Source organism: Mobula birostris, chromosome 7 (assembly GCF_030028105.1).
Source record: "Mobula birostris isolate sMobBir1 chromosome 7, sMobBir1.hap1, whole genome shotgun sequence".
Taxonomy (NCBI): domain Eukaryota; kingdom Metazoa; phylum Chordata; class Chondrichthyes; order Myliobatiformes; family Myliobatidae; genus Mobula; species Mobula birostris.
In genome coordinates, this window is record NC_092376.1 from 40,466,390 (window position 1) to 40,488,466 (window position 22,077).

Sequence of the window (22,077 nt, forward strand, 5' to 3'; positions counted from 1 at the left end):
GAGGATGAAAGTTCTGAAGGTAGGTAAGTCACCTGGACTGGATGGACTACACCTGAAGGTTCTGAAGGATGTTGCTGAAGAGATTGTGAAGGCATAGATTCTAGAATGGCTCTGGAGAACCGGAAAACTGCAAATGTCATTCCACTCTTTTAAAAAGGGAGGGAGGCAAAAGAGAGGAAATTATTGGCCAGTTAGCCTGATGTCAGTGGTTGGGAAGATTTTGGAGTCTATTATAAGGATGAGGTTTTAAGGTACTTGGAGGCACATGATAAAGTAGGCCAAAGTCAGCATGGTTACCTTAAGGGAAAATCTTGCCTGATAAATCTGACGGGATTCTTTGAGGAAATAACAGGCAAGATAGACAAAGGAGAGTCGGTGAATGTTGTTTACTTGGATTTTCATTAGGCCTTTGACAAAGTGTTGCACATGAAGCTGCTGAACAAGACAAGAGCCCATGGTATTACAGGAAAGATATTAGCATAGATAGAAGATTGGCTGGCTGGCAGGAGGCAAAGAGTGGGAATAAAGGGGCCTTTTCTGGTTGGCTGCTGGTGATTACTGGTGTTCCTCAGGAGTTGATGTCAGGATTGCTTCTTTTTACATTATATGTGAATGATTTAGATGATGGAATTGATGGGTTTGTGGCCATGTTTATGGACGATATGAAGATAGGTGGAGGGGCAAGTAGTGTTGAGCAAGCAGGGAGTCTGCAGAAGGACTTAGATTGGGAAAATGGGCAAAGAAGTGGCAGATGGAATATAGTGTCAGGAAATGTGTGGTCATGCACTTTGGGAGAAGAAACAAAAAAAAACTTTTCTAAATGGGGAGAAAATTCAAAAATCGTGGGTGCAAAAGGACTTGGGAGTCCTTGGGGTGGGATTCCCTAAAGGTTAATTTGTAGGTTGAGTTGGCGGTAAAGAGTCCAATGTTAGCATTCATTTCGAGAGGACTAGAATACAAAAGCAAGGATATAACACTGAAGCTTTATAAGGAATTAGTCAGACTGCATTTGGGAGTACTGTGAGCACTTTTGGGCCCCTTATCTAAAAAAAGATGTGCTTGCATTGGAGAGGGTCCTGAGGAGGTTCATGAGAATGACTCGCAGAATGAAAGAGTTAATGTACGAGGAAAGTTTCAGACTAGAGGGATGTTCATTCAGAACAGCCGGAGAATTTCTCTAGCCAGAGGGTAGTGAATCTATGGAATTCATTGCTACAAACGGCTGTGGAGGCCAAGCCACTGAGTATAGTTTGATAGGTTCTTGATTAGTCAGGTCACTCGTCTGAGTGCTACTGGTACCATGTAGCCCAGTACTACCTGTCGCATGGTCGGGTGGTCGGCAACTAAACCAGCTCCCCCACCAGGCTTCCCTGGTGAGGAGGGTGGCTAGACTCCCTGCAGGACAAAAATGAGACCTGTCAAAGGGCGGATGAACCCTCTCGTAGGGTCAACGGCCATCTAGCAAACACGTGCCGTGAAGTGCGGAAAGGGCATCCCTTGCATCGAAGCTCGGTCTGGCCATTCACTGCAACAGAACTTCTCCCAGCCGTCTTGGACCCCACCATGCCGCTGGATCCGGGAGGGGATGTCGAGAGGGTGGGTCCAGACCTGTGCAACCCCCTACTCACCTAAAATCCACTCACACACACGCTGTTTCTTTCTGAGGAGTGGGGTATCATAACAAACCCCACTAACTGACTGAAAGGAACCACCATCATCCTATGGGTTGGATAGCCAGAGAGTCAGGGCACCAAAGGTGACAGGGAGAAAGCAGGAGAATGGGGCTGACAGGGATGAGGCCACAGGTGAGCAGACTCAGTGGGCTAAATGGCTTAATTCTGCTGCTGGCTTATGGTCGTCTTTCCTTTCAGGCTTGGCTTAGTGTCAGCCCAGACTCCTGAACCAGTAAAACTACACGAAAGACCACATCCTGTAGAAAACAATAGGTGCAAAAAATAATAGGATTTTCAAAATTAGCTATTGTCTAGATTCCACACACTCGTAATGGAAAGTAATTCTCTTGAATGACCCATCCAGGTAAATTACAGGGCCTATGGTTTTCTTTTCCTTGAGATATTGGAAAGCTTACATACCCAAATTCTCTCATGAAAGCATTTGGAACTTCAAGCTAACATTAAGTGAATGTTCTGCTGGTTCAATTTAGGGTTTGTATAACTGCTTTTTATGCAAGTGTGTTGCATTTGACCACTAACCTTGTTAAGGCAGCATTGTTATCAATCCTGACTTTCAGATCTTCATTCTGCTGTTGAAGTACTTGAACTTTTTCTTCCAATACCACATTCTTGTCAGCCTGCAGAGATGACATAAAAATGACTTTGCTTCAAGAAAATTAATGTGCCATTGTGAATATTTCTTAGATGCAATGGCTACGAAAGTCCTGCAGTTAAACAGTATTACAAGGAAACATGTTCTAACTCTTAATATGCACTGGAAGTGTGCAGGAACTGCCTTAGTAACAATACTGAGGATGTGGATGTTATGTTTTGTTGCTCCAAAACATAAAACTAATTGAAAGGAAAACACGGGATCTGGGAATAACTTGTGTACATTTAGTTTTACTGTTAATGAGGCTTGCACAAATGACGTAGTAGCATAATGACGTATGACTTTAGTGTGCTTTTACATATAACCTGTAATGAATTATGTAAACAACAAAAATGCTTAAACAATATATTTACAATATTATGCAAATATTACTGAAATACTAAATACACAACAGTAGATTAGTTCTGCTGAAAGGTTTTGGCCTGAAATATCGACTGTACTCTTTTTCCATAGATGCTGCCTGATCTGCTGAGTTCCTCCAGCATTTTGTGTTGAGTATTAACTTTTGAAACTGTCACAGACTGGTACCTCATCATGGGAATTTGTGTGTGGTATGGTTTTCTATCCATTATGTTGGTAAATAATGGAAACTGCCAACAAATTTCCAATATTGGTCCACTGCACTGGGAGGTCAAACTTAGAAATTAACAGTGTGAGAAAAATCCATGCTGCCATTGCATGTTCCAGTTTTATTCCAATAAGTAAACTCCTGTAAAAGATGTAATTTCTGCTTAATTAGCTCTGAGTGCTCTGTGTTGAAAGTAATATAACTATTGGCTTCGTCGCACAACACTGTTTTTGTTGAGCTTAATAAGGGGCTGAGAAGAGCAAGAAGGGGGCATGAGAAGGCCTTGGCGACTAGGGTAAAGAAAAACCCCAAGGCATTCTTCAATTATGTGAACAAAAGGATGACAGGAGTGAAGGTAGGAGCGATTAAAGATAAAGGTGGGAAGATGTGCCTGGAGGCTGTGGAAGTGAGCGATGTCCTCAATGAATACTTCTCTTCGGTATTCACCAATGAGAGGGAACTTGATGATGGTGAGGACAATATGAGTGAGGTTGATGTTCTGGAGCATGTTGATATTAAGGGAGAGGAGGTGTTGGAGTTGTTAAAATAGATTAGGACGGATAAGTCCTCGGGGCCTGACGGAATATTTCCCAGGCTGCTCCACAAGGCGAGGGAAGAGATTGCTGAGCCTCTGGCTAGGATCTTTATGTCCTTGTTGTCCACAGGAATGGTACCGGAGGATTGAAGGGAGGCGAATTTGTCCCCTTGTTCAAAAAAGGTAGCAGGGATAGTCCGGGTAATTATAGACCAGTGAGCCTTACGTCTGTGGTGGGAAAGCTGTTGGAAAAGATTCTTAGAGATAGTATCTCTGGGCATTTAGAGAATCATGGTCAGATCAGGGACAGTCAGCATGGCTTTGTGAAGGGCAGATCGTGTCTAACAAGCCTGATAGAGTTCTTTGAGGAGGTGACCAGGCATATAGATGAGGGTAGTGCAGTGGATGTGATCTATATGGATTTTAGTAAGGCATTTGACAAGGTTCCATATGGTAGGCTTATTCAGAAAGTCAGAAGGCATGGAATCCAGGGAAGTTTGGCCAGGTGGATTCAGAATTGGCTTGCCTGCAGAAGGCAGAGGGTGGTGGTGGAGGGAGTACATTCAGATTGGAGGATTGTAACTAGTGGTGTCCCACAAGGATCTGTTCTGGGACCTCTACTTTTCATGATTTTTATTAATGACCTGGATGTGGGGGTAGAAGGGTGGGTTGGCAAGTTTGCAGACAACACTAAGGTTGGTGGTGTTGTAGATAGTGTAGAGGATTGTCAAAGATTGCAGAGAGACATTGATAGGATGCAGAAGTGGGCTGAGAAGTGGCAGATGGAGTTCAACCCGGAGAAGTGTGAGGTGGTACACTTTGGAAGGACAAACTCCAAGGCAGAGTACAAAGTAAATGGCAGGATACTTGGTAGTGTGGAAGAGCAGAGGGATCTGAGGGTACATGTCCACAAATCCTTGAAAGTTGCCTCACAGGTAGATAGGGTAGTTAAGAAAGCTTATGGGGTGTTAGCTTTCATAAGTCGAGGGATAGAGTTTAAGAGTCGCGATGTAGTGATGCAGCTCCATAAAACTCTGGTTAGGCCACACTTGGAAAACTGTGTCCAGTTCTGGTCACCTCACTATAGGAAGGATGTGGAAGCATTGGAAAGGGTACAGAGGAGATTTACCAGAATGCTGCCTGGTTTAGAGAGTATGCATTATGATCATAGATTAAGGGAGCTAGGGCTTTATTCTTCGGAGAGAAGGAGGATGAGAGGAGACATGATAGAGGTGTACAAGATAATAAGAGGAATAGATAGAGTGGATAGCCAGCACCTCTTCCCCAGGGCACCACTGCTCAATACAAGAGGACATGGCTTTAAGGTAAGGGGTGGGAAGTTCAAGGGGGATATTAGAGGAAGGTTTTTTACTCAGAGAGTGGTTGGTGCATGGAATGTACTGCCTGAGTCAGTGGTGGAGGCAGATACACTAGTGAAGTTTAAGAGACTACTAGACAGGTATATGGAGGAATTTAAGGTGGGGCTTATATGGGAGGCAAGGTTTGAGGGTCGGCACAACATTGTGTGCCGAAGGGCCTGTACTGTGCTGTACTATTCTATGTTCTATGTATGTTTATTTGCTGTGATTCCAGGGGCAATAACTCCATCACTTTAGGTATAATCAACTTTGTTACATGCTGGAATTAAAAGGATCACTCCTTCAGAGAAAACAAAAGAATAAGAGGAGAGAGAGAAGCAGAGCTAGTGGATCATAGAACAGTAGAGCACAGTAAAGGCACTTCGACACACGATGTTGTACCAACCCTTTCACCCACTCCAAGATTAATCTAACCCTTCCCTCCCACATACGCCTCCATTCTTCTTCCATCCATGTAACTGTGTAAGCCCCTAATGTATCTGTCTCTACCACCACCCCTGCAGCGTGTCCCATGCATCCACTACTCTCTATGTACAAACCTACCTCTGACACCTTCTGTTTACTGTCCTCCAAACCCCTTGCATTAGCCATTTCCTCCCTGGAAGTCTCTAACTATGCCTCTTATCATCTTGTATGCCTCTATCCTGTTGCTAATTCTCTTCAGCACCCTCTCCTTAAGCAGATCTCAGCCCAAAATGTTGACTGTTTCCCCTCCATAGGTGCTGCCTGACCTACTGAGTTCCTCCGGCATTTTGTGTGTTGCTCAAGGTTTACAGCATCTGTTGAATCTCTTGTTTGTAATCTTCTCAGTGCCCATCTTCATTGTGTCCTTGCTGCCTGATTGCTCCTATACAGTGCCTACAGCAAATCTGGTGGGAGGCTATTCACTGGCACGAGGAGATAGCCAGTAGTCTGTGAACTAAACCACTGGCACCCTTGGGCTTAAAATGCACAGCTGTGAACATGGGGGTTTGAGGCTTGCAACAACATGGAAATACAATGGAAGATTTGAATGTGAACCCTGGCTGACAGATTATTGGTGTTCATATGCTGAAATATCCTTTACTTCCTTTTAGTCCCTCTCTCTGGATCAAGGATGTCTTCCACTCTTGTTGTCAGAGTCTGAAGATGGCTGATTAGGCCAATTTGGGATTTGCACACTTTGCCACATGCAGGCCAAGCTTGGTAACTGGACAACTGGGGAAGTAGTACACTACTTGTACATTTACACTGGGCTTCTGTGTGCTGCCAATAGTAGACTTGATTATGATGCTCTGTCTCCATTTTCAAAGATCACGGGTTGCGAATTCCCATGATTCGGTGGGGTCACCACACTTTCTCAGGGGCTCTGAGAATATTTCTGATTATCTTCCTTAATCCAGTTAATGATCTCTTCCTGTATAAGAGCATAGAACAGAGGGTCTATTTTGAGAGTTCAGCGCTGGGCATGCGGTGAAAATGGCTTGCCCATTGAAGGTGACTGCCTGTAATTGGGGCCTCAACATTATGCACACTGGCAGGAAAAGGATATGGATATTGGTGTCTACCTTGCTAGTGAACATTGCAGAGGCAACATTAGTGGCGCCTCTCTAATTCTCTGAGTCTCAGAAGTGTACATGAAGACAAGGGTCGCTGCTTGCCATTAGACTCTGTGCTTTGTGTTGGGTTTGAGGTCTTCACTTTCAAACACTCTCTTCCTCAGATGGCCAAAGGCTGTGAAGGCACACCAAAAATGACAGCAAATTTCATTATCTGTCCGTCTTGATTTCAAGAAGACAGCTCCTTAGCTATTGAAAGTAGTCCAAATTTTCTAGGGACTTATTTTAGACCTTGTGTTGGAGAGTGAGGAGTGGTTGACATTGGATCTTTATCTTGTGGATAATAAGTAAAAGAGCACTTTTTTCGTATGACTGAATCAACAATACCTCCAAACGTGGACATGTCTCTGTTGCATTTCAGTGGCTGAAGGTGGGGTGCCCTTGGTTCTGAAGTGCAGGCGATATAGGTTGAACAGTTTCCTATTTGTTCTATAGATCAGCTCCAATCCTGCAGAAAGCTTGTTGAAGAGGCGTGCCACTTAGGTGAGAAAGTATTGGGGAGATGATGCCTCTGCATTAAGATGGTTGTGGACCTGTTAGTTATAATCATGGCATGCGTGTCATCATGATAGAGACAAACTGGAGATGCATTTCTGAAGTTAGTCAAACGCGAGAAGGATAGAAACATAGAAAACCTACAGCACAATACAGGCCCTTAGGCCCACAAAGCTATGCCGAACATGTCCTTACCTTAGAAATTACCTAGGGTTACCTATAGCCCTCTATTTTTCTGAGCTCCATATACCTGTCCAGGAGTTTCCACCACTGTCACTGGCAGCCCATTCCATGCACTCACCACTCTCTGCGTAAAAAAAAACTTAACCCTGACAACTCCTCTATATCTACTTCCAAGCACCTTAAAACTGTGCCCCCTCATGCTAGCCATTAAAGCCCTGGGGAAAAGCCTCTGACTATCCGCATGATCAATGCCTCTCATCATCTTATACACCTCTATCAGGTCACCACTCATCCTCCATCACTCCAAGGAAAAAAGGCCAAGTTCACTTAACCTATTCTCATAAGGCATTCCCCCACCCTCATTCCGGCAACATCCTTCCTATGGTGAATTTCCTCTGCACCCTTTCTATGGTTTCCACATCCTTCCTACAGTGAGGCGACCAGAAATGAGCACAGTGAGACAAGTGGGGTCAGACCAGGGTCTTATATAGCTGCAACATTACCTCTCAATTCCTAAACTCAATCCCACGATTGAAGGCCAATGCACCGTATGCTTTCTCAACCACAGAGTCAACCTGCGCAGCAGCTTTGAGTGTCCTATGGACTCAGACCCCAAGATCTACACTACCAAGAGTCTTACCATTAATACAAACGTCTCTACTATATTCTGTCATCATATTTGACCTACCAAAATGAACCACCTCACACTTATCTGGGTTGAAATCCATCTGCCACTTCTCAGCCTAGTTTTGCATCCTATCAATTTCTCACAATAACCTCTGACAGCCCTCCACACTATCCACAAAACCCCCAACCTTTGTATCATCAGCAAATTTACTAACCCATCCCTCCACTTCCTCATCTAGGTCATTTATAAAAATCACAAAGAGAAGGGGTCCCACAACAAATCCCTGAGGCACACCACTGGTCACTTACCTCCATGAAGAATATGACTCGTCTACAACCACTCCTTGCCTTCTGTGGGCAAACCAATTCTGGATCCACAAAGCACAGTCCCCTTGGATCCCATGCCTCCTTACTTTCTCAATAAGCCTTGCATAGGGTACCTTATCAAATGCCTTGCTAAAATCCAAGTACACTACATCTACTGCTCTACCTTCATCAATGTGTTTAGTCACATCCTCAAAAAAAAAATCAATCAGGCTCGTAAGGCATGACCTGCCTTTGACAAAGCCATGCTGATTATTCCTAATCATATTATGCCTCTCCAAATGTTCATAAATCCTGCCTCTCAGGATCTTCTCCATCAACTTACCAACCACTGAAGTAAGACTCACTGGTCTATAATTTCCTGGGCTATCTCTACTCCCTTTCTTGAATAATGGAACAACATCCGCAACCCTCCGATCCTCCAGAACCTCTCCCATCTCCATTGATGATGCAAAGATCATCACCAGAGGGTCAGCAATCTCCTCCCTCACCTCCCACAGAGGCCTGGGGTACATCTCGTCCGGTTCTGGTGTCTTATCCAACTTGATGCTTTCCAAAAACTCCAGCACATCCTCTTTCTTAATACCCACATGCTCAAGCTTTTCAGTCTGCTGTAAGTCATCCTTACAATCGCCAAGATCCTTCTCTGTAGTGAATACTGAAGCAAAGTACTCATTAAGTACCTTTGCTATCTGTTCTGGTTCCATACACAGTTTTCCACTGTCACACTTGATTGGTCCTATCCTCTCACGTCTTATCCTCTTGCTCTTCACATACTTGTAGAATGTCTTGGGGTTTCCCTTAATCCTGTCCGCCAAGGCCTTCTCATGGCCCCTTCTGGCTCTCCTAATTTCTCTCTTAAGCTCCTTCCTGCTAGCCTTATAATCTTCTAGATCTCTATCATTACCTAGCTTTTTGAACCTTTCGTAAGCTCTTCTTTTTTTCTTGACTAGATTTACAACAATTTCTCTGCAATTTCTCCCATTTGATGGCATCAAAGATTGTATGAGATGATAGCAAAACTATGTTTTGGTGTTTAATAGTGCTTCCTAATTGTCTACTGGATTAGATGTGTGGTGATAGCAATCAATCACCCATTTACTTTAATCCTACACAAATTCCGTCTTCCTCCCTAGATTCTATCCTTCTACTACCCATTATAGCCAATTAGCCTACCAACCTACATGTATTTGGGATTTGGGAGGAAACTGGAGCACTCAGGGGAAACCCACACAGTCACAAGGGAAACATGCAAACTCCACATAGATGACACTGGAGGTTAAGATTGAACCCAGATCATTAGGGCAGAGAGGCAGTGGCTCCAAAGAGTTCCACAGAGTTCTGTTGAGTTCTTCCACTGTAGGTTGGAGGAGCGAGGGATGGTTGTAAATATTAGAGCGAGGGATCTAAGAAAATGTGAGGGAAGTGTAGGATTGGGAACACTGAAGAAGAACAGTTCAGAGTGAGAACTGAGAGCAACAGATTGTATTGTAACTTAGACTACAAGTAGGATGTCTAATTTCATTCAATAACACTAAAACAAATGTTACAGTGGGAATTACATAATTGTGGTTTTCCCCATGCAAAACAAAGCTGGTTGCACATAGTTATTAGCAATTGGAACCGCTCAGTTGGATTTCCAGACTGAATCTAAAGAAACATCAGTTTTTATCATGTAATACTGAAAAATGGAACTAGACAAATGAAATTGGAGTAATTTCCATTAAAGGAGCTACTTTTTCAATCTAATATAAAAGCACAATCTTAATGGCATTTCCATTAAAACTACATGGATATAACAAATTTATAAATCTGGTTCTAAACCTTGCAAGTTTAATGAATAGAAATCTATCCATTTTTCTAACCAGTTTTTCCAGTTGCATAATTTTCTTTTCTTGGTTGTGAATTTGTTGATTTTTCATTTCAAGAACATGTTTTAAACTGTTCATATCTTCCTCTAAGTGCTGGTAAGGTGCCAAGGCAATCTGTCAAATATATAAAAAAACAAGGTAAAAATACTTAAATTTAAGATTGGCTCAATTTTGACTTTCGTCCATTAAACCATACATTATGGTACTTGAAATGTTATTATTTGAAGCGACTTCCTGTATCACTGGTAAAATGCAACTATACAGAGCCCAAGTATAAATATAAGCAAGAAAGAAGAGCTTTATTTGTCAAGAAGTATGTATATTGAAACATCAGAACATATAGTGAAATGTGTTGTTTGCATCAAAGACCAACTGACCACAATGTGCAGGGCTCAGCCTGCAAGTGTTGCCAACAGAACGTGGCCCACAACTTACCAACCCCAACTCCTATGGCTTTGGAATGTGGGAGGAAACTGGAGCACCTAGAGGAAACCCATGCAGTCACAGGGAGAATGAAAAAACTCGTAACAGACAGCGTCAGCAATTGAACCCCTATCTTACAGTTACCGCAGTAAAGTATTATGCTTATTGCTATGCTACTATGCCATATATTACAAAGTTAGGTTCTATCTCACTCACTCACTCCCACACACAAACATTCACTGTTAGTTACCATGGCTTGCTGTAACAAACAGCACTATGGTTCTGAAAATCAGAGGTAGTGTCAACAGCCATCTTAGTAGCCACATGTATGGAGCCTCACGGCAAGTTAGTGTAGTGGCTAATGTAACGCTTTTCAGAACCCACAATCAGGGTTCATTTCCAGCTGCTGTCTGTGAGCTGTTTATACATTCTCTCCTTGACCACATGGGCTTCTTCTGGGTGCTCCAATTCCCTTCCACGTTCCAAAGACATAAAGACACGCTACAGAGTGAGGGCACTAGAAGCGAGGCGACACTCGCGGGTTGTCCAAGCATCTCCTCAGACACTGTTGGCCTTTGATGCAAACAACACATTTCACTATGTGTTCTGATGCTTTAATGTCCTTGTGAGAAATAAAGCTAATATTTTCCTTTGTATTTATCATAATGCAGGAATATTGGTACTGTAAACACAAGAGATTCTGCAGATGCTGCAGAGTTGATGAAAGATCTGAGTCCAAAGCACTGTTTATTCTTCTCCATTGATACTGCCTGATCTGCTGCGTTCTTCAGCATTTTGTGTGTTATTATTGAAATTGGTTTATTATTATCTGAAGGCAGCCGAAATCCATCCCGTCTGGCTCTTGCACCCTGCTCAAACTGCTTGATCAGCAACTCCACTCTCCACTGGATATACAGAATGAATCCCTATCCAGCAATATTGTATTCAGCATCACCTCTCAAGCAGGCAGTTTTGAGTTTGATAGTGCCATCCTTACACTCCGGTAATATTGACATAAATACATTTTATTCAAAGGATTATGATTATTGATTGGGTAGGGGATAGTGTCCAGCTACATAATAATCAGATGAAAATCTCCAGGTTATTCACAACACAACTTTGTGTCTGAGAATATATTAACATAAAGTTTCTCAGAGGCATTTCTACATCACTTCACATACAACGTATTAAGACTCTGTAAATTGCTGGCAAGTCAGGAAATAATTTTTCATTTGCATTAGGTCAAAATGTACAATGAGAAATAAAGTGTTTGAGGAATTGTTTTTCTTAGCAACTCTACTTAAGGAAAGAAAGACTTACTGAGAACTACTTGTCCCTTTTCAAATTATGCCATTTCATCCCATGTTCCTGTATAGGTAGAACCTCCTCTGGTGTAATTCTGATCAATGCAAATAAGGCTGAATTTTCCAGTCTAAACCAACAAAGCATTCCAAATTATCCATTGCTATTACAGGTTGAGTACCCCTTATCCAAAATCTGCAAACTTCCGAAATCCAAAAGTTTTTTGAGCAGTAAACTACGTCACAATTGAAAAATTTCACAAAGCACTGGGAAGGTTCCCAGGTGATGGGCAGGTTTCTGAGACCATAGACATTTCTGAGAAGTGACCTCACATATGTAATGAACAGAAGCTAATGAAAAATACAAAAACACTGCATAGAGCAAAAAATGAAGATATCAATTATGTATTGAAAGAGCAGATTCATCACTGTCAGTGTGAACATATGCCAATTAATGGTATGCTGATCATGAAACGAGCAAAGATCTACCATGATAAACTGAAAATTGAGGGTAATTTTGAATAGTCAGCAGGCTGGCTGCAGAAATTTAGGAAAAGGCATGGCGTTAAATTTTTAAAGTGCCTGCTGATCACGAAGCAATAGGGAAATTCATTAATGAGTTTGCCAAGATTGTCGCTTATGAAAATCTAACATCAGAACAAGTCTACAGTTTTGATTGTTTTTATACCTGATATAAAACCTAATAAAAGTAAAATTCAAATACAGGTTACTGTAACCTTTTAACTAAAACTTGCCATTGAAGGTGGAGTCTGAAAACTGGTTGTTCAGCAGCTGATTGAGGTTTTCTCCCTATGCTGCGATGCTGCCTTTGTTAGCCTGCACACATTCTATTTCCAATATATTAATGGTATGTATTTACTGTTGTTGTTAAGTACGTATCAGTGATGAACAAGTGTACCACAAAGACACTTTACCAGTAGCACATAAATTCAGCGTCAGAAACGATGGTGATCCCGAGCCATCTCATCATATGTTCCAAAATACAAATCACTTCCTGCCCCAAGCATTTCAGATAAGGGGTGCTCAACCTGAACTGATTTGGATTTGGTTGTGATTAATAGAAACAAAAAATTTCCAATTTTTCCAAACAGCAAGAAGGACTGAAAAAATCATCTAAATGAACCAAAATTAAAATATGCAATGTTCTATGTCCACTTTACTATCAAATGACACTGGTTGCTTAAACTATGGGAAAAGGAGATAAAGTGCAACCAAAGTGTTACGCCTCTGAAATCATGAATAAATAAAGTGACAGTTCATACTAAAATGATTTTGCAGCAGAATATTTCTTGTCCATCAATACCTAATGGTTAACCTATGTATAATAACTCCCGAAAACACTCAGTAGGACAGGCTGCATCTAACGGAGATAACTTTTAAAACTTTGCACCTGGATGTTAACTCTGTCTTTCCACAGATGTCACCTAATCTGCTGAGTACTGCCAGCATCTGCAGTTTCTTTGCTTTTCATTACCTACGTATATCTTTACCCAATCAGGAACCATTCATTTGTACCGTGCAGTGTCACTAAGTAAAAAGTAACAACTCCACTTGTGTCTGTTGAGTCCTCAAAAGACACAATGGGGAAAGTTCTGGAAATTGGATTGCATCATAGAAAATGGATCCATTTGCTATAATGAAATCCAAATTCCAGAACTTCAATCCGCATATAATATCCTGCAAACCATCATGTATCTTCCAAATTGTGGTTTGACAGTAATGCATATAAACAGGCACTCTGGGGAAATATTATTTCCGTTTTCTGTGATGAAATCCAACTTCCAGAACTTTAATCTACATATAGCATTTCCCCACTGTCTTTTTATATATTGTACATTACTATCAAATGACAGTGCATCAACCACACTTTCCCCAAGTGGCTCACCAGACAAGGTGTGACAGGAAAAGCCTGAATGAGTTATGGGAAAGCAAAGTAAGAGTGGAAATCAAAAGTGATTCTCAGTTTTGATGAGAACACCTAGTTCCATGTTCAAGTACAAAATGCTAGTGACAGCCTCAACAGTCTAATTTCACAATCTAACAGCAATCTAATTTCACAAAATGACCTATAATAATCATTCATCTTCTATCTCCATAATCTACATAAGGTATGATGTACTGAACTCTCACCACTTATCACCTGTAGAGCCAGCTTTTGGCTTGCTGATAGATTACATGGAGATGAATTGACTCCAATTATGAAAAACTGTTCTGTACATCACGTATCTGTTCTTGTGAATATTACAATACTTGTATGTGATCTTCAGAGAGAAATGAAAAATTTAATTAAGCAATATTGATCATTTCAAGCATTCCTTAATTATGACACACAAACTCCAGGAATACTTTACCTCAACTTGCTCATCTATGTTTTTTTTTAAGGCCTCTTCAAATCGTTTTGCTTTGTCCTTCAGTGAACGATTCTGAAATGTTAACGTGTCAACTTGATCCTAGAATACAGAAACAGAAAACAATAAATTGTGGAAACGGTGTTGTTTTAAAGTTGTTATCAGGGGGAAACAATGATCCCCAATTCTGAAGTATGTCTTGTAGGCTTTGACCATTAACATCTGGATGTTCAACTATTGATGATCCAGATCCTATATTTCCTTTCCTTCTCTAAACTGCATCTTGAGGAAAAACAGAACATTTGCAAAAGTGAATTTATTATTATCTTCCTCCTTACATCAACACATTTCTTGTCGTAGTTTATGCCACATGGATGGGTCTAAAAGAGAGAGACTTACTAGCTTCAAGAGGAAGACAGAGAGCGAGTACGCAAGGGTGCCCAAGGCCTTTGGACAGTACTGTAACAATGTTTATGTATTGCATTGTATTGCGGCTGCAAAAAGAAAAAAATCATGACATATAGTATGTGAGAGATGATAAATTGGATTCTGCTATGGGTCTCTACTGCAGACTGAAAGTGGGTAAAGGAGAGGGGAGGGAGGAAGTGGAAATCACCAGAGAGACATTCCATAATGATCAATAAACCAATTGTTTGGAATCAAATGACCTTGCCTGGTGTATCAGGGCTGGGTGAGGCTGCACCCACACCTCCTTCTGCCCCTGGCACTCCTTCTCTGCCACCTGTCCCACACCCCTCCCACAGCGCTGCATGCTCATTCCCAACAAACTCACTCTCCACTCCATGTTGACAAATAGAGCGCTGTGTAAAAGCCTTAGGCACCATGGCTATATATATGTGCCTAAGACCTTTGCACAGTACTGTAAATTTTTCACTTAGGCTAGTGTACATTGTCCAATCCACCAAAACATTGAACTCCAAACCTTCATATTCAACATTAAGCTTTTTAATTGTTATTTTAAAGAATTTTTACCCCTGCTTCCAATAGTGACAAGGCGTTGAGTTACTGTATATAGTACACTTAATATAATGACACATTCCAAATTTCTTCAGAGGAGTGTTAACACAGGGTGATTAATCCCTGGAATTCTCCATCTTGGAGGCTTCTGGTCGTATTTATACAAGAGATAGATACATTTTTGAAAGTTCAGGGAATTGGTGCATCTGGGATTCAGGCATTGAGAAGAAGTCAACTCCTGGCCATAAATACATTGAATAGTGCAGAAGGCTTTAAGGGGCCAGTGGTGCACTCCTAGTTTCACACGTTCTTTTTATCTGTCTTTTGCATCTCATGCTTTTGGTGGGAAAGTGCAGTTAAGCTAAAAATGATATTTGTCTCAGTATCACATGCAAAATAAAGAAATGGAATTCATCAGCAATTACATATTTGAAAACAAAAACTATTGATTTTCATGATAACCGGTCCCAAATAAGCCTTTGCCTTAACTCCATGTTCTGAATCGCTACTAACCTGAAGGGAAAGTCTTAGTTTTTCAAATTCTTCTTCTAAAGTCATCCTCTCAACTTCATGGATGGCTTTTAGTTCTGAAAAAGAAAATTCTGTATGAAATTTTACTGTTAATACCATTGAGAAAGTCAAATACCCTAGAAGGAGAAATATGAAACAAATTGTAGATGGAAACTAGCTTGACAAAATTAACATTTACATATATTTCAACAGTTGAAAACTAGGATTTTTTCGGTCTTCTGTATTTGAATTATAATAAACTCAGTTGGTGAATCTTCATAAATTTTGTTTGAAGTCTCTGGGTAATTTTTTTCTGCTCTTTCCAGAATATGTCAGTACATTTTGGCAGATTAAGGTCATTGGTTCAAAAATAGTTCTCTACTGTTTATGACTTGGGAACAATTGAAAATGTGTGATTTGCTGCTCAATTAAAATTATTTCAGCGGTCAGCTGGAGCAGATGCTGCAAGTGGTATTGATGCCATTTCCTACTAATACCAGTGAGAAGCAGTTTGTAGGAGAGGTCAACAAATTATCTGCTGAAGGAAATCAGAAGCCGCAGGGGGTGAGGAAATTGTGACTATTGGGTTGAAGCCATGCATCAGGATTGGGTATAGAGGGAAGATAGCCAGTATAAAGAGAGGTGAGACAGGAGCCAGCAGGTGGTTGGCGGAACAAGGATTCATAAAGAACAATGGGCAGATGGAGAGAAGTATGGGAGAGAGAAAATGCTGGAGTTGGGGCAGAGGCATGTGGATGAATGAACAGTAAGTGGTTCAGAAACCTACACAATCACTCAAAGAATCTACAAAAAGAATGAATACAAACATACTTGTCATATTGATGTAAACTATACCTGCAGAATATGGATATCAATGCATTCTTTTCATTACGGCTTCCTTTGCAATTATTTACTTGTCCATTTCCCAGAGATTTTCCTTGTACTACCATCCTTTCTATGAATATACAGCAATGTATCACAAGGTAGTTCTCTTTATATCAATTCTAAGTAGTACCTTCAAGTTTCTTTTCATGCTTATTTTGAAGAATAGTTATTGCAGCACTCTGATTGTTCTCTAGTTCTGTAATGGTACTAGTATGCATAGTTGTCATGTCTTCCATCTGATAAAAGACAAGTACAAGTCAATTGGTGACAGCCACAGACAATTCTTCCTTCAAGTACAACCTTCTATCTAAAAGTTTCTAAATCGATTTGCAATATACATACAACAGCTGTCAATATTATCATTATCTCACCAAATTTTCCTATAAAATCTGCAAAAGATTTGAAATTGCAAAAGAATAATTGAAAATATTTCAAAATGATTACAATAATCATAATAAGCATTAGGACAGCATTCCTGTAGCAGTATTATATGACAAAGTCAGACAGGAGACAGCAAAAAACTTGTGAGGTAATTAAAATAATATTTCAAATGCTTATATTTAAAGCTAAAACCAATTGTTGGGATTGAAGTCAATGAGTTTTTAAATCTGTCCTCTCGCTCTCTAAGATATTTTGTATGGTAGGGAAGTGTTGCTCTCTGAATGAGGAACAATAAAGCCATGTCATAAATGGATGTTTTTGTAGCCAAAAGAATTCCAGAACAATAAAAATTTTTTCAGGTTCTAATTAATTTTTCAGAAGAGTATTTAGATACCATCTTGCCTGTAATACAAAGGGTAAAATAGTATTTGCTGAAGCATTGTTCTGTGTTGTTTCCATTTCCACTCTTCTGTCTGGCCCTGTGCTTTGCTCCATCTTAAAAGGAATTGCTTTTTATATACCAATTTTATGTTCTCTTGGTAGCAATCAATACATTTGCTCAATTGCTGTCAAATTATGGTTAATACTGAAACATGAACCCTTTTGCGAGGTGATAATGAAGTAAATTTACTTTGACAAGTTAACAGGTAAAAGGGAAGTGGAGATTATATCCAAGTATCTTCTGTGAAAGCACATTGCCATAAGCCATGTTGCCTTTCTGACAACAGGGCTGAAAATGCTCAGCCTCCTGATCAGCAGGTCCTCAGGTGAAATCAATTCATTAAAAGTAAACGGGATGGCGACCAAGGGTTAGATTAGCAATTCTGCTGTTCTTGATTATGGGGTGAATAGTTAGAGGGGAGAAGTTAATCAGAAGCTCTGAGAAAAAAAGATTTTGTGGTGGCACTGACAGTGAAATAAAATAAAATGTAAATGTTTGACAGACTTCTTCATCTTCCAAGATCCAAGCTGCAACTCAGTCATGCCATATCATACTTGTCCATTCCTGTAGTAGGAGGCTCAGCAGAAAAATACTTGATCTTGCAACTTCCTTTACCAGCACAAAATGGATCCTTTGCATATGAAGTCCTATTTAAGTTGGTGACTCATCGGCCACATCCGGCCAGATTTATGAGCTGGAATGACTGTGAATTTCTATCTACTTAACCTCTACATGTGGCCAAGTGGTTAAGGCGTTTGTCTAGTTACCTCAAGATCGCTAGTTCGAGCCTCAGCTGTGGCAGCGTGTGGCACTTAATCACACGCTGCTCTAGTCTGTGCGAGGAGTGGCGCCCCACACAGACTTCCAAACTGCCCCTTGTAAGGCATGAAAATGCCCGACGCAGACCTCTCATGGTCTGAGTCGACATTCCTCCCACAACCCCTAAATCAATTATTAATTAAAATGTTGATATGAACCTGTGCCTTGTGCTGAGATTTGATTTTCTTGAGGGATTCTGAATGTTCCTCAATGAGGTGCTCTTTCTCTGTAGCATAATGAGCCTTCAACCTCTCTTCAAGGTCCCGGATCTCTGCTTGCTGTTGCTTTTGGAGCCTCTGTACCTCGATCTCAAACCTCTTTTCCAACTCTTCCTTCTCCTTTTGCAGCTTTTCACATCGTGTTGTATTAAGGGCTGAAACAAACACGATGAAACCACTGCAGATTAGTTCGACATTGGGATCACACATAATGATAAGAAAATGTATTAAAACCACCTGTGGGCACAAAACACGAAAATAATCCTGAATATGGCAATACTTAGAAAATGAAACGGTGAAATTAAAGGATATTTCCAAACATGGCTTCTGTCTGGAGCATGCATTTTTTTTTAGGTAAATAAGAACTGATGGTTACTGATCTGATACTAACAAAACAAAGATAAATTCATTGATTTATTTTAAGTGTGTTAATTAATAATATGTTCATATGTTCAATGTCAGAACCACCATGCATATGTGCAGGGGTGATTTACGAAGGTGTTGCCAGAGCTAGGACTGCTTTATGGAGACAGGTTGAGTTGGGACTTTTTTTCACAGGAGAACAAGAGAGTGTGTGGTGTCTTATGGAGCTGTATAATAGGAGTGTAGATAGGGCCAATGCACGCAGTCTTTCTCCCAGGCTTCTGGAATCATGAACAAGAGGGTGAGATTTAATAGGAAGCTGAGGGGCAAAGTTTTCACCCAGGGAGTGCTGCGTGAATGGAATCAGCAGCTTGAGGCCGGTGATTTAACAACATTAAAAAGGCAATTCAACGTGTACATGGATAGGAAAGGTTTCCATGGAAGTGCAACTTGGTCAGATGGGAATCTTTGTCAGCATGAAACAGATGGGCCAAATGGCCTATTTCCTTGGTGTATGGCAAGACAGAATCACTTGTTCTCTGACCTCTGACCCATAATCCAATATGGCTGCTCTGTCCAGCACTATCACCACTGTGGGAAAGGGCAGAATCCACTCAGTAAGTCCACAACAGAAAAAGTGAAATAATGAATGAGGAGAGGTGATGTCAGAAAAGTAAAAAAAAAAGCTACATAAATGATTTCAGCGTGAGGTTAATATAGCACACGGTTGAGATCTTTAAGCACTATTCTAACAAAAGCAATTTACTTAGTGGTCTTTCAAAAACTGATCTATATGAACGTTCATTAAAGACCCTGTGTGGTGTATTTTCCCAAGAACATGAATGACTTTGCCTTGGCTGTTCCTCAAGCACTATAGAACTTTAGTAAAAATATTTGAAGTCAGAGACAAAATGGTGCTACAATATATTATTTATAGCCAAGGAGGTGTTGAGGATTTTGTCAATTTTCTTAGAATATTTAAAACAATTTAACAATAAATAGTTTAAAATCTGAAAACCAGCTTTGTCATATCACAGAAGTACTGCTAACTGGTTTATTAATAAGAGTAGTATTTGCAGTATTTTGGAAGAATGTGAAAATTAATGGAATTTTACTTTCTGCCATTGTACACAACCATGCAGCAGCTGAATTAAACACTCCTGTTTTAAATGTTATAGTTAATTTTAGCCTTTAATCTCAGGCTATATCTAAATTTAGCCATGCTTAGTCTCCAGAACATGGCTGTGCAATTAGCAATAAGACCCTTCAACTCCATATTGACAAGAGCTTGGTTTCAATACAGCCTAATAATAACCTTCTCAGTTCAGATGAAAATCCTGACCTGAAATGTTGACTCTCCATTTTCCTCCACAGATGCTACCCTACCCGCTGAGTTCCTTATTTGTTGCTCATGGAATATGCACCCATCTGCCTAGTCACCAGCTCTGGTTCCATCTGGAGAAGATTATCTGGTTCCCATAGTATCCTCAGAAACCACAAAACCCAGAGTGGAAGCAAGTCATCCTTGATTCAGAAGAACCATTTAAGAAGGTTACAAGGTAACACTGAACAAGCCATCAATAATAGGTAGTGTTCATTACGGACCCTATATGCAAAACCTAGCAGGAAATAAAGTTTTTACCTAAGTAGATTCATCACATGGAAATTCATATGAATGTGGATTGGGAGTCAGCAAAATATGACAATCCATACACGTAACTCCTACTCAAAAATGCAAAAATGAATGTGAAGTTGTCACTAAAGATATTCCAAGCAACAAGTTAACATACAACAAGATATAGATCATTGTCTATACAATCTACGCAATGGATTAGACATGTAGTTCCTGCAAAGGTGATAGCAAGTGTTCAGACAGACACATGAACACAATGTAAAACTGAAAATAAGAACGATATGGGTGATTTCAGGCTCACAGTAAATGCAAACAGATTGTAACCAATGAAAAGAAAATGAAGCAAATAAAGGAAATCTGAAAACCTCACAGAATCTAGATAATTCCTAGAAAAAATATCATGCTGGATTTTTACATACATTCTTAAAGTTCTGACAGCATTACATCAGTTACAAAAGAAAGACAAAATAATTATGAATTGAGCAAGAATTGAAATCTGTATAACAAAGTTCACAGTAAATTTTATTGTTAAAGCATAACTATGTCACCATATACAACTGTGGGATTCATTTTCTAGTGGGCACACTCAATAAATCTATAGAATAATAACCATAATAGAATCAATGAAAGACTGCCCAACTTGGGCATTCAACCAGAATGGAGAAGACAACAAACTGTGCAAATTCAAAAGGAAGACATAATAAATAAATAAATAAACAAACAAACAAACAAGCAAGCAGTATCTATCAAGAACATGAGATGAAGAGTCCATGAAAGTGAGTCTATTGGTTGTGGGAACATTTCAATGATGGGGCAAGTGAAGATGAGTGAAATTATCCCCTTTGGTTCAAGAGCCTGATGGTTGAGGGGTAGTAACTGCTCCTGAACCTGGTGGTGTGGGTCCTGAGGTCTTGTACCTTCTTCCTGATGGCAGCAGCAAGAAGAGGGCATGTCCTGGGTGCTGGGGGCTCCTCATAATGAATGCTGCATTCCTGCAACAGTGTTTTATGTAGATGTGCTCAATGGTTGGGAGGGCTTTACCTGTGATGGACAGGGCTGTATTCCTCTGCTTTTTGTGGGTCTTCTGTTCCAGGCTGTGATGCAGCCAGTTACTTCCTCCTCCCCAAGATCCACAAGCCTGACTGTCCCAGCAGATCCATAGTTTCTGACTGCTCCTACCCCACCGAACTGGTATCTGCCTACCTGGACTTTTTAATCACCCATAGTTCGGTCCCTCCCCACCTACATCCGGGATACATCCCATGGCCTCCACCTCTTCAATAACTTACAGTTCCCTGGTCCTGACCGCTTCATTTTCACGATGGAAGTCCAATCCTTATACACTTCCATTCCCCATCAAGAAGGCCTCAAAGCCCTCTGCTACTTTCTGGACAATAGACCTCACCAGTTCCCCACCACCACCACCCTCCTCCGGTTGGCGGAACTGGTACTCACACTTAATAACTTCTCTTTTGGCTCTTCCCACTTTCTTCAGACCAAGGATGTAGCTATGGGCACTCGCATGGGCCCTAGCTATGCCTGCCTCTTTGTTGGTTATGTGGAACAGTGTATGCTCCAAACCTATACTGGTACTGCTCCCCAACTTTTCCTTTGGTACATTGATGCTTACATTGGTGCTGCTTCCTGCACCCATGCTGAGCTCGTCAATTTCATCAACTTTGCTTCTAACTTCCAGCCCTCAAATTCACTTGGTCCATCTCAGACACTTCTTTTCCCTTTCCCGATCTCTCGGTCTCCATCTCTGGAGACAGACTGTCCACTGACATCTTCTATAAGCCCACTGACTCTCATAACTACCTCGACTATAC

The 22,077-nt window shown here is 40.7% G+C and overlaps 1 protein-coding gene across 1 annotated transcript in view; it reads right to left on the bottom strand.

The window, feature by feature from the left end:
- Positions 1-22,077, bottom strand: part of LOC140200711 (microtubule-associated tumor suppressor candidate 2-like) — a 268,025-nt gene that overhangs the window by 2,698 nt on the left and 243,250 nt on the right. The window contains exons 8-13 of the mRNA XM_072264293.1: positions 18,193-18,407; positions 16,523-16,628; positions 15,511-15,584; positions 14,023-14,121; positions 9,921-10,040; positions 2,214-2,311 (exon numbers count right to left, since the gene is read on the bottom strand). Coding sequence (XP_072120394.1) covers positions 2,214-2,311; positions 9,921-10,040; positions 14,023-14,121; positions 15,511-15,584; positions 16,523-16,628; positions 18,193-18,407 — 712 coding nt within the window. The remainder of the gene's footprint in view (positions 1-2,213; positions 2,312-9,920; positions 10,041-14,022; positions 14,122-15,510; positions 15,585-16,522; positions 16,629-18,192; positions 18,408-22,077) is intronic.